The sequence below is a fragment of the Dipteris shenzhenensis genome, chromosome 4 (assembly GCF_047967505.1).
Source record: "Dipteris shenzhenensis isolate YYH24624 ecotype China chromosome 4, Dip_SZ_1.0, whole genome shotgun sequence".
NCBI classification, from domain to species: Eukaryota; Viridiplantae; Streptophyta; class Polypodiopsida; order Gleicheniales; family Dipteridaceae; genus Dipteris; species Dipteris shenzhenensis.
This window is the reverse complement of record NC_141599.1, coordinates 43,538,056-43,555,892: the sequence shown is the minus strand read 5'-3', so window position 1 is coordinate 43,555,892 and position 17,837 is coordinate 43,538,056. Positions and strand designations below refer to the sequence as shown.

The 17,837-nt window shown below is 42.3% G+C and overlaps 1 protein-coding gene across 1 annotated transcript in view; it reads right to left on the bottom strand.

The window, feature by feature from the left end:
• Positions 1–17,837, bottom strand: part of LOC147902909 (dihydrolipoyllysine-residue acetyltransferase component 1 of pyruvate dehydrogenase complex, mitochondrial-like) — a 44,647-nt gene that overhangs the window by 3,962 nt on the left and 22,848 nt on the right. Inside the window, exons 3-14 of the mRNA XM_087373963.1 lie at positions 17,510–17,570; positions 17,364–17,394; positions 17,084–17,133; positions 16,957–17,001; positions 16,742–16,815; positions 15,950–16,019; positions 11,730–12,167; positions 11,563–11,623; positions 11,396–11,440; positions 11,056–11,139; positions 10,899–10,975; positions 10,728–10,790 (exon numbers count right to left, since the gene is read on the bottom strand). Of these exons, the coding sequence (XP_087230089.1) occupies positions 10,728–10,790; positions 10,899–10,975; positions 11,056–11,139; positions 11,396–11,440; positions 11,563–11,623; positions 11,730–12,167; positions 15,950–16,019; positions 16,742–16,815; positions 16,957–17,001; positions 17,084–17,133; positions 17,364–17,394; positions 17,510–17,570 (1,099 nt within the window). The remainder of the gene's footprint in view (positions 1–10,727; positions 10,791–10,898; positions 10,976–11,055; positions 11,140–11,395; positions 11,441–11,562; positions 11,624–11,729; positions 12,168–15,949; positions 16,020–16,741; positions 16,816–16,956; positions 17,002–17,083; positions 17,134–17,363; positions 17,395–17,509; positions 17,571–17,837) is intronic.

The following is a 17,837-nucleotide window of genomic DNA, read 5'->3' as shown; positions in this document are numbered from 1 at the left end:
ATATCATTGAGACTTAGTTACACAAATGGGACGAGGCCTTCGCCATTTGTGAAATCAGAAATGATATGAAGAAAATCCGCGAGGCCACCCATATGTTTAATGAGGCAACGGATCGGTGGTGGATAAAACAGCAGAAAGATGGAGTGACATCCACTACTTGGGAGGGGTTTAAAAAAGAATTTAAAAAACACTTCTTACCTCCTGACGAAGCATCCCAAGCTTTGGATCAGATATCGAAACCTTCATCAAAGAAATTTATCAGTGGTGGAATACACTGATAAGTTCAGAGAAAGTGTAATGAAAGTTTATGAAGCTCTACCTCAATCAATCCAGGTAAAAGATTTTATCTTTAAACTAAATGATCAAATCAAGATGAAAGTTCGGGCTAAGTATGCAAACACGCTTGATGAAGCAATTGCCATAGCGCTGAACTATGAGAATGCCAAAGGGAGCAGACCAAGTGGGTTTGTGCAGGTTGGGACTCGGTATGAGTACCCGAAGAAAACTGGGTTTAAGAAGAAGTGGATTAGCAAAGGGAGTGCCTCACAGCCTAGTGGTCCAGCCAAGCAGGCGAAGCCAGTTGAGACTCCTAAACCGAGTACCACCATTGGAATGAAAAGAAAAGTAACACCAATGGCAGCCCGAGCTTGGTCAAAGTCTTCTTTGAACCCAGAGCAAAGAGAAAAAGCGAGGAGAGAAGGCTTGTGTTTTGGATGCCTTCAGCCTCATCAGTGAAAAGATTGTCCATAAATTAAGGATCGTCAGATCGCTGAGATGGTGATCTCAGAAAATGGAGGGAAGTCCCAGAGCAGAACAGATGCAGATTCAGCTAGCGGGATCTTCTCAAAGGTCAGTACATGTTTTGTTATGTGTGTATGTTGCTAAGCTAGTAACTAGTACACCTAATAATGTCCTGTCAAAGCCCGTAGCAACGGGGTAGCCTTTAACGATACGGAGTTAATTAAGATGAAAGGGCAAGGAGCCAATCATGATGTCATTGTATTGTTCGACTCTGCGTCAACGCACAATGTAATTAACTCCAAGCTTGTAAAGAGGCTGAAATTAAAGACTAGCCCATCTGACTATGCATATACAGTCAGAATGGCAGACGGAAGTTCAACTGAAGTATGGGACCAAAGGGTTACCCAATTGGAACTTCGAATTTACGACTACACTGAGAAGCTTGATTTTGAAATGACAAAGCTTGCTCACGTTGACATAGCCCTGAGTAAGGCTTGGCATTCCAAGAAGAATCTAGCCATAAATTGAAAAAAGCACATTTATCAATTCAAGATGAATGATGTACTGTATGTCTTACGAGGTAAAAAAGATATACCTCAAGAACCGTTGGTTTCCGTAATGGAAGTTCGAAAAGCTCAAGAAGAGTTTCTGTTTCCTTGTACAGCATCGGTAGAGCCGATTGATGGTCCTTCGGCTAGCACTGATGTTACCAAAAATAGAGATATGGCCAAGTTCGCTGATCAAATAGCAGAGGAGTTCTCTGATGGTTTTAGCGATGAGTTACCTTATGGGTTATCTCCAGAGCAGAATGTTCAGCATAAGATTGAACTAATCCCGAGGACGGAACCTGTAAATAGACCTCCCTATAGGTTAAGTTTTACCGAAGAAGCGGAGGTACAAAGACAACCGGAAGAATACCTCAAGCTGGGGTAGATTCAACCCAGTTTCTCACCTTTTGCTTCGCCAGTGATATTAAAAAAAAGAAAGATGATACTTTTCGCCTCTGTATAGATTACAGAGCATTGAATAATATCACTATTAAGCACAAGTATCCGATGGCTCGGATCGATGATTTGCTAGATGCGTTACATGGGGCCGTAATTTTCAGTAAGATAGATCTTAAATGTGGCTACCATCATATCCGTATTAGAGCCGAGGATGTGCATAAAACCGCTTTTAGAAGCAGGTTTGGACATTATGAGTTTTTAGTAATGTTTGGACTTACCAATGCTCCAGCTGCATTCGTCATGCTTATGAACAATTTACTACGTCCGTATATCGGGAAGTTTGTAGTACCTTTTATTGACGATATTCTTGTGTTCAACAAAAGTATTGCTGAGCGTCACGAACACTTAAGAATAGCGTTTAATACTTTGAGGAAAGCCAGTCTTGATGTAAATAAAAAGAAAACTGTACTGTGTATGATAAGACTTGAATCTTTAGGATTCATTATTACTCCTGAGGGGGTAGAAATGGACCTAAAGAAAGTGGCTGCGATACTGACTTGGCCTATCCCTCAGAGTTTGACCGCTTTGCGATCATTCTTGGGATTTGTCCAATTTTATCGAATGCATATCAAAGGATATTCCGAAATAGTATCGCCATTGACTAATCTAAACTCAGATAAAGTACCTTTTATATGGGACAAAATCAACAGGAAAGTTTTAACACCATAAAACAAGCTGTGGTCTCAGGACTAGTGTTGAAAATAGTTAATCCCCAAAAACCGTTTTTCCTTGAATCTGCTGTAAGTGGCATTGCGGTAGGAGCAGTTCTCCTTCAAGAGGAAAGGCCAGTAGCCTTTGAAAGCAAGAAGCTTTCTCTCTCTCAACAAAATTGGCCAACTCATGAATTAGAGTTGTATGCTATTATCCATGCGCTCTGAAAACATGAAGACATTATTTATATGGATCAAAGTTTTATGTTGATGTTGATCATGATACTCTGAAACATTTTTGTAAACAACCCGACTTGAGAGGCCGCCAAGCTAGGTGGGCAGAACTCATGCAGGAGTTTAACTTGACGATTCAGTACCAAAGAGGGAAGGATAATAAAGTTGCTGATGCGTGACAACGCATTATGCATAATATGAGTTTCACAGTATTAGAAAGTGCTCTAATGACCGAGATAAGAGAAACTCAAAAGGTGGAGGAGTTCGTCCAGAGCCTTTGGCCTAAGGCTCATGTATTCAAACCCGGAGAAAAGGGTGACCTGGCATATAGAAAAGGCTAAACTTATGCAAGATATACCATAAGAGATGGTATGCTGAAAAGAAATGGCAAGGTAGTAGTACCTAATCTGAATGATCTCAAGCAGAGAGTCATTTAACAATGCCATGATAGCCCATGTGCAGGACATCCAGGAGTCAAGAAAACGTATGATCTCGTGAAGCGAGATTTCTTTAGGCCGAAAATGAAAAAACATATTCATGAATATGTGACACGTTGTTTTTCGTGTCAGGTAAGTAAGGCAGAGCGGGTAAAGCCACCCGGACTTTCACCACCTTTGAAAATACCACTAGGTAGGTGGGAGAGTATTTCCATGGACTTTATTGTAGGTCTACCTACGACACAAGATGGATATGATTCTATCCTTGTGATAGTTGATCGTCTTACCAAGATGGCTCACTTCATTCCAACTAGAGAGTCTGTTAGTGCCCCGCAAGTGGCGGATTTGTTTATTAAACATATATTTCGTTTGCATGGATTACCCAAATCCATAGTGTCAGACAAGGATGTCAAATTTACCAGTCATTTTTGGACTGCAGTGTTTGAGATACTAAGGACTAAGTTGGGAATGAGTAGTGGGGATCATCCAGAAACGGATGGTCAGATGAAAAGAATCAACCAAATTTTAGAGGATATGCTTAGAGCATATGTGTCATTGAGGCAACATACATGGGACAAGTGGTTGCCACTGTTAGAATTTACCTACAATGATAAAAAACATTCCTCTACAGGGTTCAGTCCGTTTGAGCTGAACTATGGTTATAGACCAGCAAATCCAACTACAGTTGGAGTACCTCAGAAAGTACCTAGTGCCGCAAACTTTGTGGTTCAGGTGCGAGAGATGCTAGCACTTGCAAGAGCTAACATCCGCCAAGCTATGGATAGAGCTAAGGTGTATGCGGATGAAAACAGATCCGTTAGAGAATTTAAGGAGAAAAAGTTTTTCTCAGAGTTCCTTCACACTCAAGTCTTTGACTGAAGGAGAGTGTGCTAAGTTATCACACCGATATTATGGGCCGTGGTTAATTCTAAAAATAATAGGCAAGGTAGCCTATAAATTAGAATTACCACAGAGTTGTAAGGTGCACCCAATGTTTCATGTTTCTCGTTTAAAGAAATTTTTGCACACAGGTGACTCACTAATCGAGGGTGTTGTTTTGTTTCAGGAGATAGAGGATAATGCAGGACGCAAACCAACAAGAATCCTGGACCGAGAAACCATGCAAGTACGCAATCGGAAGATACCCACGGTGTTGGTTGCATGGCATGGTTTACCTCTATCAAAAGCTACCTGAGAATCCATATACCGGTTACAGAGAGTGTTCCCAGACTTTATCATCTGATGCCTGAAGAGGAAAGGAATGTTACGCTCAAGTTGAGGCAACATGACCTCGAAAGGGTCAATCGACATTTTCTTTTAAAGGATCAATGTTTGTATTGTATTTGTTTGGGCTTCATGTAAATGATCAAAAAGGAATCAAGGTCAAGGTGCTTGGTGAGGGTGACATGGCAAAAGACTAGGTGGATCTAAGGCTAAGGGGTCTAAATGCATTAAATGTGCCAAGGGGCAAATGATTTCAATGTTATCCCAAGAGAGGGGTAAATGATGCATTGAGGAGAGGCCCTCAAATGTAGACATGTGGCATACTAGATCCATCTAGGGAATTAGGGCTTGGTGGAATCTGCAAGCTGGAGCCTTCATGTATGTGGACTATTCTAGAGTTTTGCTACCACCAAGGTTGGCTGGGAGAAAATTCTATGTGCCTGCCCTGTGATAGACTGTTAAACTGATGATGTGAAGCGAGTTAAAGATAGTGAGCGTTATACAGCCACTTGTACTACCAAACACAACTACAATCTCCCCTCATTGGATGGCTTACCCAAACTCCTGTGTCAGATACTAAGGATAAGTGACACAAAAGTTAGACGCAGGAACTATTCCCTTGCAATATTCCCTTCCTAGGTCCATGTACGTCACATGGCTTTTCAGCAAGTTAGTAATTGGATCACTTAGCATGCCATACAGATTGCCTTCATGTTCAAGAAACTGAAGTTGACTCATTTGAGCTTCCCAAGTACATCGTATGTCCCATTACATCAACCTAACCATCAGCTGATGCAAATTCCTTTTTCTTTGTTTTTTTCGGGTTAAAGTACACCTCTAGCAATATAAAAATCTATAGAGAGGGTGATTCACGTAACGGTAGCAAGTATCTACTATGAAAGTGGCCATATATGTTGGAAGTCCCCTTGAGAAAAATAATATTATGACTCAATTTTTGCTGCCATCGTTATGCTACTTGGGAGAAGCTAAGGTACTTGGGCGATGTGCACCATAGATTGGATAATGCCCTCATTATTGTAATATTGAGTCTACCCTAGGTTACGACATGTGTAACTGTCTAGGGTCCTACAATATTTGTGGAGTTCAAATGTACAATCTCACTCCTATTCAATACAGGAGTCTAGGATGCCCCACAGGTTGGTTTAATAATAATTTATTGAACATAGCCTCTCTTCCTCAGTGCGGGCAATTCACATAAACATCCGAACCCCGACTACTTGCAAACCAAAAAGGATATGTGGACATGTGGCACTATGCCTTGTGTTTCTCTAAGACTTGATCGAGGTCTAGGGTTTAGGGTTTTCTACAAAACCCACATTTCCTTTGTACTTCAAAGTGTGTGCAATCCATTCGATTTCTTGAATGTTGTGTGTTCACTCTGCTCTCACAAACTTCACAAGTGCTATCAAAGCCATCCTCTCATGGCAGTCCTGCATAAGCACAGAGACCAATGAATGCCTGAAAATGACCCAGAGAAGAAAACATCAAGTAGAAGTTCCATCACCAGAACTTCCTCCAAACTCAAGGCACAAAGTTCGTGGTGATGCAGGACCTCTCCATGCAACTCAGAGTAGCAAGATTGCAGCCCAAACAGCCCACCCTCTGAAGCAGATTTACAGCACCTGAAGCATTGACAATCAGCTAGGAGGGCTAGAAGAACAAGAATGCATAATCGCAGAGCAAAAAAAGGCTTTTGCATTTTGTATATGCTTACACATATTTTGAAACAATTTGAATTGGCAAAGAGCTTTTCAGATTGAATGTGAAATTCATCCCTATTTTGGTAGTTTCAAGAATGGGCCCACATCAGGCTTTATCACCTTTTACAAAGGTACTAATGTTATTTTCAGTTCTTACAGTAGTAGTCGTTAGACTAGCCCCTGGTATGGCCTTGTAGGCTAGTGCTAGTTAGTGTTTTAGTGCTATTAGTTCATTTTCAAAAACAGCTCCTATAACATAAAATTGCCCCATGAGTTGACCAGGCGAGGGTTTAGGTAGCTTTATGAAGGCTTGTCCTTTAAATTCAGTTTCACTTTTTGCAGAAATACACGCCCGTTCATCTCAGCTCTTGCCTCCTCGCTTCGCATTTCTGCTCCATCGCTTCCATGCAACCCTTCAGTGGTATCAAAGCAGTGTTTCATCCCTACTCCATGCTTCCCAGCCTGTTTGGAGCTTTTCTGTCGCATGAAAGTGGGAGCTACAAAACTATCCACCTGTTCTGCAGCAGCTGCTATACTCAGCTTCCCTTCTGCATATTTGTGACTCAGTTCTTGCACTCCCGGTACAGTTCCTCTGCTGTGCAACCCAGATTATTGCTGTGCAACTTCTTTTGGAGCGCCCTTCAGCTGTTTCTTTTCTCTGCGACTAATTCAGGAGCAGCCTTGAGCAGTTTCTCTGCTGTGCAACTGCAGCTCGAGCATTTCAAAGCTCAACACTTGCTGTTTTGGATCTAACAGTCAGCAAATGAGCTTTTTGAAGGCTCATTCTAGGTGACTCCTGCTCCTGTGCATTTCATAACAGTTCCTATGCATTTCAAAGCTGTTCAGCTCCATTTCACCCAAGTTCTGTGCATCTGTTTGGAGCCGCTGTTTGCAGAAGTTCATTTGGCGCTGTTTTGATACTGGTTTTCTCGGTTTTTGAGCTTTCAGCTATATTCTGTTGTTAAGACTCATCAGGGCAGTTCAGCAGTTTGGAGTCCTCTGGAAGGAGCCGTGGAGTCACCTTTGCTTGCAATGGACTTCTGCTAAAGTCAGGGTTCTTTGTGCACAAGAATCTGAATCTTGAATCTTGTTGAGCATTTTCTGTAAAGAAGTTGGGCCTTCCTTGCCCTTTTTCAGGCACATTAACCCTGTGCAAATTGAGGATTTTGCTCTCTTTGTCTTTGCATTAAGACCCTCGTGCCTCGGGGATGATTTGCAGGTTATTTCAGTTACAAAAACTGTGCAGGCTATTGACCTTGTGTGGTCAGAATCAAAGATTTGCACTTGTCATAATACAATCATTTGGTTCAATCAGATATCTTTGGGTTCTTTGCATTTGAGCCTTATTTGCAATGGCAAACAATGACCTTTTTGGTATGCTTGCTCCTGACGGCAAGCTTGATGGCACCAACTACCTCATGTCGTCATACATGATGTGTCATGTATTGGTGACCAAGAATATGTGGAATATCATTGCATGTTTTGCATCAGATTTTGATAGTCCATGGAGACTCCACTCAGCCACAAGCAGGTGCTTTACAGATACGAATTGGACCTGATTTCCTCAAATTGATCAGGCTACCACATATCAAGCAGTGACCGAAGAACCACAAGCAGTTTCTTTACAGCCACGAATCAGATCTGCTTTTCAGCCTGAATTGCCTCAAATTGGTCAGGTAACCACATATCAAGTAGTGACCGAAGAAAGGGCTGTTATAAGACACAGAAAACAGTCGCCGGATGCCTGTTGGCACATTGAGGGATAGCAAACAAGCTGAGCCTCTGTCTGGCCGCCCCAGGGGAGCCTCTCGTCACATGTAGGGACACTTAGTGAAGGTTACATTGATTGCTACAGCATGCATGAAAAGCCACTGTGTCACAAGGATGCTTTTGAGAGCAAAAACATGGAAATGCCTGATATATCTATGTCACATATGGACAGATCTTTGGTATGTTGCTTCCAGTTGAGCAAATTCATGCATAGTCCCAGTATGCAACAATGGCAAGCTGTAATGCATGTCTTCCGATACATGAAAGGCACGCAAGGTTTGGGCCTTCTCTATGGCCACCATTCTTCACTTTCCATACATGCTTCCACAACCAGTGACTAGGTTGGGTGCTATGACACTAAAGTGTCACATAGTGGCAACTATTTCATGCTTGGATCTTCATGCATCTCTTCGTTCAGCAAAAAGAAGTCTACAATTGCTACTTCTAGTTGTGAAGCTGAGTACAGGGTAGCTTTTACAGCCATGGTGGAATGTATCTGGCTACAGAAACCATGTGCAGATCTTGATGTTAGTCAGACATCTCTCACCAATATCTACACTAACATTCTGAGTGCCTTAGCCATTGCGGGGAATCCAGTATTTCATACATATACTAAGCACATTGAGGTTCATTGTCAAGAGATATCAGCACAGGATGTTCAAGTGTCTTATGTTTTGACACAAGACAATTTGGTAGATATCTTCACCGAGGCGCTTCCACGACCCATAGTTTTAAGCTTTCTGGCAAGCTTTACAATTGATTCCATTTGTTACGTGATTCTACCATCCCTATACCTCTGTAGATTGCTATATCCTTTTGCATGAACATGTGCAACCATGGCATTAGTTCTAGGTACCTCTGAGATGTTTCTTTCTACTTCACCCATACCATGGAGGGGGGTCTGTTGACCACGCTAGGGTTTAGGGCTGGCCTTGTAATTTCACTTCAGTTTCAATTTTTGCAGCACTACACTTACATTCAGCTTCAGCTCTTGCCCTCTTGCTTTGCATTTCTGCTCCATTGCTTCCACGCAACCCTTCAATAGTGTTTGGAGATAGCATTTGTTTGCAAGTATAGCTGCAAATAGTTGCTAGAGATAAAAATGCTTGCTATACTGCCTGTATGCAATGGGAAAGGGAAAAGTGATCTCTCTCCAAACTTCACCAACCAGTGTAGATGAACCCACAAAACAATAGATATACAAGAGGTACAACAATACAAAGAACGACAAAATCACCTTAGTCTATTCATCCACAGACATGGGCAAAAAGAGCTCAAGATGAGCACAAGACTTCCAACTGATGTTAGGGTAGCTGTGAGATGCCTAAGGAAGGAGGGGAGATTGATGTTGAAGTATGGGCTCCTACGTGCCTCAAAGAGGGCTTCAATGGGATGCCTAATATCCTAGCATATAGGCCCTGTCACCAGCATCCACAGCCCATGGCGATGCTGGACTGCCACGCAGGAAGCCAAATCAGCAGCAGCCCACACAAGCAGCCACGTGGCCTGCCACGTTAACAGCTGCCATGTCGGACTGCCACGGAGTCTACCAGCAGGGACAGGATGCATAGCGGAGGCACCACCTCAATGATGCCACATCAGCAGCCAGTCAGCTGCCACATGGCATGGTCAGTGCCACACCAACAGCAAGTCGGCCACGTCAGCTCCAGTCGGTGGTGCAGGAGCAGAGTCAGCCTATTGGTCGGTATTTTGAGCCCAAGGGGGCCTATAAAAACAGCCCCCTTAGCCCTCATTCTCCATCCACCCCTCAGGCCTTCAAGCCTTTAGAGCAGCAAAGCCAGGCCTCCCCGCAGCAGACCAGTAGGGCAGCCTCAGCCTCTTCAAGGATCTAGTGAGGATCTAGGTAGTCTAGTTTCTTTCCAGTTTTGCAGTTGAGGGTTTCAGTCCCTCTATACAGTTGTATTCAGCTATACATTTCAGCTATATTCTCTCCCTCTGATTCTCTCACTCGCATCCACAGCATCACTTTGTGTATTGAAATTTTGCAACTCAAAGGACAGCTTCACTCTTTTGAGGATGAAAGAGGGAAATTCACTCTCCACGTGCAAAGACATCACTGAGCAGTTGGCAACCATAAGAATCTTATGTCAATTAAATGCTCTTTGGCACACTAAACAAAAGGCCTTTCTACACCTTCAGCATGGCAGCTCATGTTAAGATGCCTAGCATATAGAAGACGCTTGGATTGCTCTATCTTCACACAGTGCTTGCTTTGATGCATTGCTACATACATTTTACATGGCAACCTCAAATTCAGTGCATGTCAACATCATTATTGCAACGATGAAGTCAACCACTCAGTTCAAAAGTCAACCTTGGATTAAGTGAAAAATAGCCAATAAAGGCTACGAAGAAAGTTGCAAGGAAGTTGCAAGGATCCACATAGTGAAGCACAAATTTAAATTGGAGCATTGGAGTGCCAACTTAGACTGTACCTCTAGGAGCAATAAAAGCCGAGGGCGCAACATGCAGCCCCACGGGGCCTTACAGCCACATAAACAGCCATGATTTCTAATTTCCAACCCCTATAGGCTCTATAAGGAGTCACAATCATCTCGCTCCCTAAAATTTGTCTAAAGTATTCACAATGATTTTTGTGTCCCTGATATTCATTGTTTTGAAAAGGAATTGAAGTGCAGTTGATGCCTTCTTTACTGTCCACTCTATCTACCTCATCTGTGCTTCATTACTATCGTAATTCATAGCACTTCTCTTTTCGCAACCAACGCTTTAGCCAAAAAAATCAGAGCATTAAGCAACTGCCCAGACCTACATGAACATCCATTTTATCCGATTGATTAAAGCAATGATGAAAAAAAAAAGGGAACCATTGAAATTACATGGGAAAGATGTGAAATACAGCGAAGCACATTGGCTCAATTTAAGATATATGTCCACTTCTTAAAATTACTTCATACACACCTCTGAAGAAATAGCAGGAAGGGACTTTTGGTCTGCATTGCGTATGATTGGAGTCATCAATCCCTGTAACACAGTGAGTTCACAGCACATGATTAGGCCAGCAGGCATAACTAAAGGTTTGAAGAGCACTTGAATCATCGTCCAAGACAGGAAACCAAGCATAAAAACCACCTTGTCTGTGGCTACGGCGATTGAAATATCAATAGATGTTCCTGGCATAATGTCTGCTGCCTTGTCATCCCAATGAGCTGCAAACCATATGTAAGATAAGCTATAAATTTAAACAACCGAAAGTGAGAAGACAGCAATATAACGAAGTTATGTTTACCATTGGCTTCAGGCACGACCTTAAGGGCCAGAGCAACAGCTTTAATAATGAAATCATTTACTGAAACATGTACTCCGTATTTATCTGAAATGGAGAAAGAAAATAAACAAAATCATTACGTCCCCACTAGGACTGCAAATCGACAATTGATTTTTGAGGCTGACACCATTGTGAATAAGCAAACACTTTCTGGAATTAAGGATGTTTCAACAAATAATCCAGCACTGTTGAAAAAGTGAAGTAGGGACCATCTACATTGTATCTTCAAGGAAGCCTAGCTACGCTTTCAAGCGCCTTGAAAAATTGCTGATAAGAATTGATATTAGTCAAGCGAGCCTACCTTTGAATTCTTTGCGAAGAGCCAAGGTCGAGTCTATTATCATATCTGAAAAGATTGTGAAAAGATTGTCCACACAGAGAACATTAGAACAATGCAGCATGTTGACTAAAGCTTCTTTAAAAGCATAGCTATGCACAGGCAAGTTAAAACCAGAGAAGAAAACTGACCTGCAGACAAATAAAGATGAGGAATCTCATTCTTAGATTCTAATAACCGCTTAGCAATCACCTGCAAATTTTCTAATTTTTGAAATTAAACTTTTTACCATGCTTCTGTGGAAGTAATCCTGCATTCATTTCAATTCTGGTGTTTAATGCTTTCCAAACTTGCTAACCTTTCGGATCTGGGTTGTTGGCAAGTCCTCATAGGTAATGGAAGACAAAGAGGGCAATGCTTTAGATGAGGACTTTGATGCTGGTGGAGATGCCCTTGCTGAAACTTGAGAAGACTCTTTCACTTTTGGTGATTCTGTAGCTTTTCCTGGCTTAGAGCCTGATCCCATAGCAGCAAGAACATCACCTTTCACAACAATACCCCCTGGTCCTGTTCCCCTCAATGACGTCACATTTAAACCACTCTCAGCCAATAGTTTTCTTACTGATGGGCCCAATCTTTGCTTTGCTGGATTTGACAAAACAGCAGTATCTTGGGCTCCTGACTCTTCAGCTGTTGCATCAGCTGTTTCTGCTTTCTCAGAACCCTTGCTTGTTGAGGCATTCGTGGCTGACATGGAGATCTCATTTACCCTGGCAATGTCTTCTGCATTTTCAACCTGCATTACGGGCATTCAATCCTTCAACCTCCAAAGTACAATCCAAATGCATCTCCCTATTCTGTGATCTACATTTTTCATGAAAGACACTAGCAAAAATGCTTGACCTGTTGATAAGTTGAGAGAGAGACAGCTCTGCAAAATTATCCATCGCAATCATTTATCTTTATCCAGTTAATGAGCCTCAAACTAGGTGGTATTGAAATGTTCTCAAGGAGGCACACCCATCCGATAAGTACTTGGTCAGATAACACACCATCATCCCTAAGCACAAATCTCTTACTCCTTAGGTCCCATTGTTACATTCCAAAGTAACCAAGGTAAAGTTGAACCTTAACAAGCTCAAATAATCCCTATCTAAGTTAGGTACAAAGGGCGTTACGGGTCAAGGATAGGTCTATGCTAAGTGTTAGATAAGCCAATTGTAGCATCACCAAATATCTGAATATATGACTTGCCAAGTATATGCTAATCATACCCAAATATATGGCTTGCCTCACAGTTGAGTCCAATGATCATTGAGTCTGAGAGGACTCAAGCAGCCCTAGGCATCAGCCTGCAAAGGTACACCAGAGGGGTAGGGGAGTATGCATCCGTACCAAGGCCTTCTGCTTGAACTCTACTGAAGGCGAGCTTGGATTGGCTCCATGGGCAGGTAGTGAGTCAAACACAAGAGCCCCCTGGTTTCTTGACCATTGAACACTTGATGGTATGGTTCCCAGCCTAGCTGCCTAATATTGATATCAAAGCCAATCCTGTTGAACCCCTCCTCTTGTGTGGAGGCATTTTAAGCATGTCTGTTGGTTGAAATAGTTCAAATTTTGACAAGTACTCATCATCAACCTATGACAAATCGCTTCTCTTCCAGCAGATTTACCTTTTTGAGGCTGATTGCCAAGTGAATCTACCTTCTACAGCTCATCAAAATTGTCATAGAATCTCTCTCTATGCCTTGAAGAAATTGGAACAACTTTGTAAGCTGCTGCTGCTGATTCCTCCATGCAACCAGTTGATATAACACCACCTTGTGCCTATGGACAGATACGCCAAACTAGAGGCTGTTGGAAATTTGCAAACAGCAGATCCTTCATCTCCTAAACCCATACAAAGCTTTCCAAACACGACCTGCACAACCTAATCAAACAAAACCCCATGTAGAGAGCAATGACCATAACATTGACTCCGTCAACCTTGGGAGAGGAATCAGTTTTACTAGCATCACTTTCTTGGACCCATTAGAGAAGGCCGCATCAAACGTACCTCAGGATCCACCTTTAAGATGCTTTACCTATGGCTTTTAGGCAAGTGAGATTCTCTTCCCAACAGCGCCGCATTGAGATTGAGAGCAGGCCACACGTGACCGCATACTTTTGGAGATGTAGATATACCAATAATGTCACCTGAATACGGTCAAGTCAGAGACACACTTTGATATATAGGTGCACATTGTACAGAGTGATGAAGAGGTCAGCACTGTTGCTTTTTCAGAAATCTCAGAGATGCCCTAAATGAGGTCAAGTCAAAGATACAGTTTACAATCCAGTAGCACATAATGAGAGGCCAGGACTATTGGTTTTTCAAAGGGGCCCTGGCATCATTTATTTATCACCCAGATCAAATGGGGCTGACCACTTGGCATATATGATGCACTCTTCTCTTCAGGGCTGAGGACATTGATCCATACCCCATCTTCTATAGCATAGCTCAGGGCAGACGGGGCTTACTCGTAGTCAGGTAATTTCGTGCAGAAGAGTCTTCATCTCTTATACATAATATTAGTGTTTTGAAGAAGGAGGCAAAGTCAGGAAGTCCTCACTGTCTACTTTGGAAAATGTTTAAGGTGGAGATCTTGCTGGGATTGTGCTGGCAGGTCTCAAATTGGTTTATCAATGCCCGGGTACGCCTTTGGAAACCGATGGTTGAAGCTATTGCTAGAGTCAGGTCCGACGGACACAGATCCTTGGGACGACAGCGCTTTGGTCACTTTGAAGTGACAGACGATCAGAGTGGTTGAAAAACCCGGGAAGAGTTGGGCCATTGACCCCAAACCCTGCAAGGATGAGTTCTTTCGGTCGCGCTTGTGGCACTACAAGGGCTGCCCCTTCAAGAGGTTCAACGTGAGCCTGGGGAATGGCTCTGGCCGTCCAGGTCAGAATCTCAACTCGGATAGCGTTAAGTGGAGTTCTTTTTATACACCACTCGGATCGGCAGATGACGACAGTTGGAGCCTTAGCTTGGAGCCCATCCAAGGAGCACCACTAGGTGGAGCAACAAATCCCCATTAAGGTCATACCAAATTATGATCTCGGCTCTGAACCAGCCTTCACCTGAGGGAGATCTCCTACTACTTCTAGAAGTTGGCTCACGGGATCCTACCATTGACCCATGGCTAGTGCAAATAAGGAAAGATGGGACCTGTCATTGCTATTCGGCAGGTGATCCAGAGACGATAGCACGCTGCTTGTGGAGCTGCTGCTCGAACCAGAGGATCTGTTCTCTTTGGATCCTGGCCAGCAAAGAATCCATCAGGTATTTCACATGGGGGACGGTGGCTTGGCTGACAGAGGTGAGGCACCCTTTCTCCATCAACATGACTTCTCCGGCCTTCTGGATATTCTTGAGGCCTCCCTCCGAGTCAGTGGCACCTAGAGCCTCACCGGAGGACAACATTTGGGAGACAATTCCAGTACCACACCTTGGAAGTTCTAGGTGGCCCGATGCAGCTTTGTTATACAAGGGCAGCAGACCCGACCTGCAGCCACCCTCATCTATTTGGCATGATATCATCTTTGCTCTGCGTGCCGTTTGGGAATAGGTTATACAGGGCTCTAGGAAGACCACCAACAGGCGTAAGCACTTCTGCAAGGGCCTGCAGATATTTTTTATATCAAGGTTCCATTGGTTGTGTACCCCTCCCTCCTGGCTGTCAGTCCATGCTTATGAGGTGCTCTAGACAGTGACCTGAGACCCTAAGGGGCAGGCTGCAGGACAGCCAGCATTTTTTTCATTTCAACACCTCACGGATTGCTGATTTTGCGTCTTCTCAAAGCCTCTAATAGATGGTTCTTTTCTTCGAAATAGAAAACAAATGCTAAAACATGTTCAAATGGTTATTGAAATGATTCAGGACTACATGAGTGGCCTTCACAGCAGACTTGAGGCAGACTGTCTTAGCCCTCAACAAGCATTACTTTGTAAAATTCAAAAGAAACTACAAAGATGATCCTAAGGCAAGACAGGAAGTTGACATTGACTACAAGTCTAAGGTTCAGGAGGCCTAAAAACCAATAAAGTTATTAGAAACCAATGAAGTTAACCAAGATTCAGAAGGCCCAAGAAGCTGGCAAATGGCAGAATGTAGAAAGTGACAAGCACACATCAAATAATCCTACTCCCATCTCCATGTTGGATATGGCTTTCTGTCTTCTAGTTCTCTGCCACATTTGATAAAAGTACTTTTTATAAGCAGGCACCAGTTTAGATAACCTGAAGGTGGGCAGTATTTAGCTACACAGACTTCTTGCTTCTAATGGTAACTGCAGAGGCAGCATCTTCTACCAGCCTGAGGTGAGGACCCTTTGAAAAGTAACGATTGCTTTGGAGCCCATGGTCGTTTGATCCTTATGGCCAATAAATCATCTCTCCCTCTCAGTATTATACTAACAAAAAGTAAGGCATTAAATAAACATAGCACATTACATTCACATCAGAACAGGATCATTAATACATTAACATATCCAAAGTTATAAATGTTAGACCTTTCAAAATAGTCCTGTACTTACAATTATGGCAATCGGTTGACCAACTGGCACATCAGTGGAACCTGCGGGCACCAATATCTTAGCTAGAAATCTGTCAAATACATAGCAGCATGTTAATGACAAGTGTAACGCCAATTCAAATCCATTTCTATCAAAAGAGACTCGGTGTTGCACAAAATTCCAGCAACAACTAGCAATCACAAACAAAATATTCACTGAGATTTCCAAAAACGTGCAAATTGGAAATCCAGATACAATTCGGCATAGTTTATGACACATCTTAGCTACATTCTGCTATTTGGCTTCATATAACTTGCAACTGCCTTCAGAATCCTTCCCAAAAAATATCACTATATCCCTTCCCCCCAAAAATAAAAAAAATCATGACCAAATCTACTATCATGCTGCTCTAGGAAAGAACCCTGCTAAAAACAATTTAACGAGGTTCAATCACACAGCTAAAATAGAAAAAATGACACACAGGCATTAGATTTAGATGCAAAGATGTTTGAATTCATTCTTACGGTTTCAGTGCAAATGATGGATTGATAATTCTAAAGAGCAGCAGATTGAAGGTCAGCTCATGGCATGGACATTGTAAATATTCTCCCTTCAGTTATGTGAAATGCTTACAATAATATGTGTATACAGAAGATCTCAGTATAGCCAGGTTGCCACTTTGGTTAGTTACCAACAGACTCAGACAATCTGTACCACCCTTTGCAAGATGCTGAAACACAGAGTCTTACAGATGCAACGCTTGTAATTCTGCATCAATAACACACACAACACATTCAAATCCAAGCCACATACCCTTCCTCCATGACCTCCATCTCCATTGTAGATTTGTCTGTTTCTATGGAACACAACACTTCGCCAACAGCTACCTGGAAAGTGGTTGCAAGGCCTCAGCAAGGAATCACTTCAATGTTAAAAACAAGACGCAAAAAGGCCCTTTAACACATGCATCATAAGTTTGAATTTCAAAAGTAAGAGAAAATCAAAACATGTTAGAGTGATTTGGTTACCTGATCACCTTCTTTTTTATTCCAAGTTGGTATATTTCCTTTCGCCTGCCACATCCACTCTTTAGTAGTACACAGAAGTCATAAAAAGTCAATCATGAAGCAAACCATTAAGAGTTGAGCAACTAACCATAGTGGGAGACAAAGCTGGCAATGAAAGAATCTGATGGGTAGGTTTTTCTGCACAAAAACTAAAAGTGAAATTCGCAGCAGCTTTGGAAATACCAATTGATATCAGCCCCAAAGAAACTGGCCAAAATATACAATGTTGCTCCCATAACTGCATCTTTAGACCCTAATGCTATCAAGTACCATCCTAGCTATAAAACATCCAGCAAGTTGGCAAATAGAATGGTATGAAGGTATGAATTCTGATTGCATCGCCAGGATATGTAAATAAAGATTTGTACCCCTAGAAGCAAAACCTCTTGTCCAAGATACCTGTGCATCACAATCATACTTAGCAACCTCATTGGAAAAACTTTAATACAAAAAAGGCAGTCATTATGAAGAATAGGCTCTCTCTAAACATTCCCAATAAGCTCCAAGAAGCTACCTTCAGAGCAGCCTTCGACACTTGTCCGCATAGTTTATCAGGACATGAGGGTAAGCTATACCTGAAATTTCAACATCGGAGAGCTCCATTACTAACCTTAGTCAATTTTGTACAACAAATAATGATTAAGGATAATAAGTTTCAAGTCAGGACTCTGCAGCTGCAACCACCTTACCACACTTTCTTACATCATCTCATTCCCTTAAAAGTTATTCCTCTTACCTATGTCTTTCTTGTGCTTTTTTATTCCATGCTCATCACTAAGAGAAAACCTAACTACATAATCCCACCACACGTTGTCATATATACATTCACAAAAGTCCCGAAT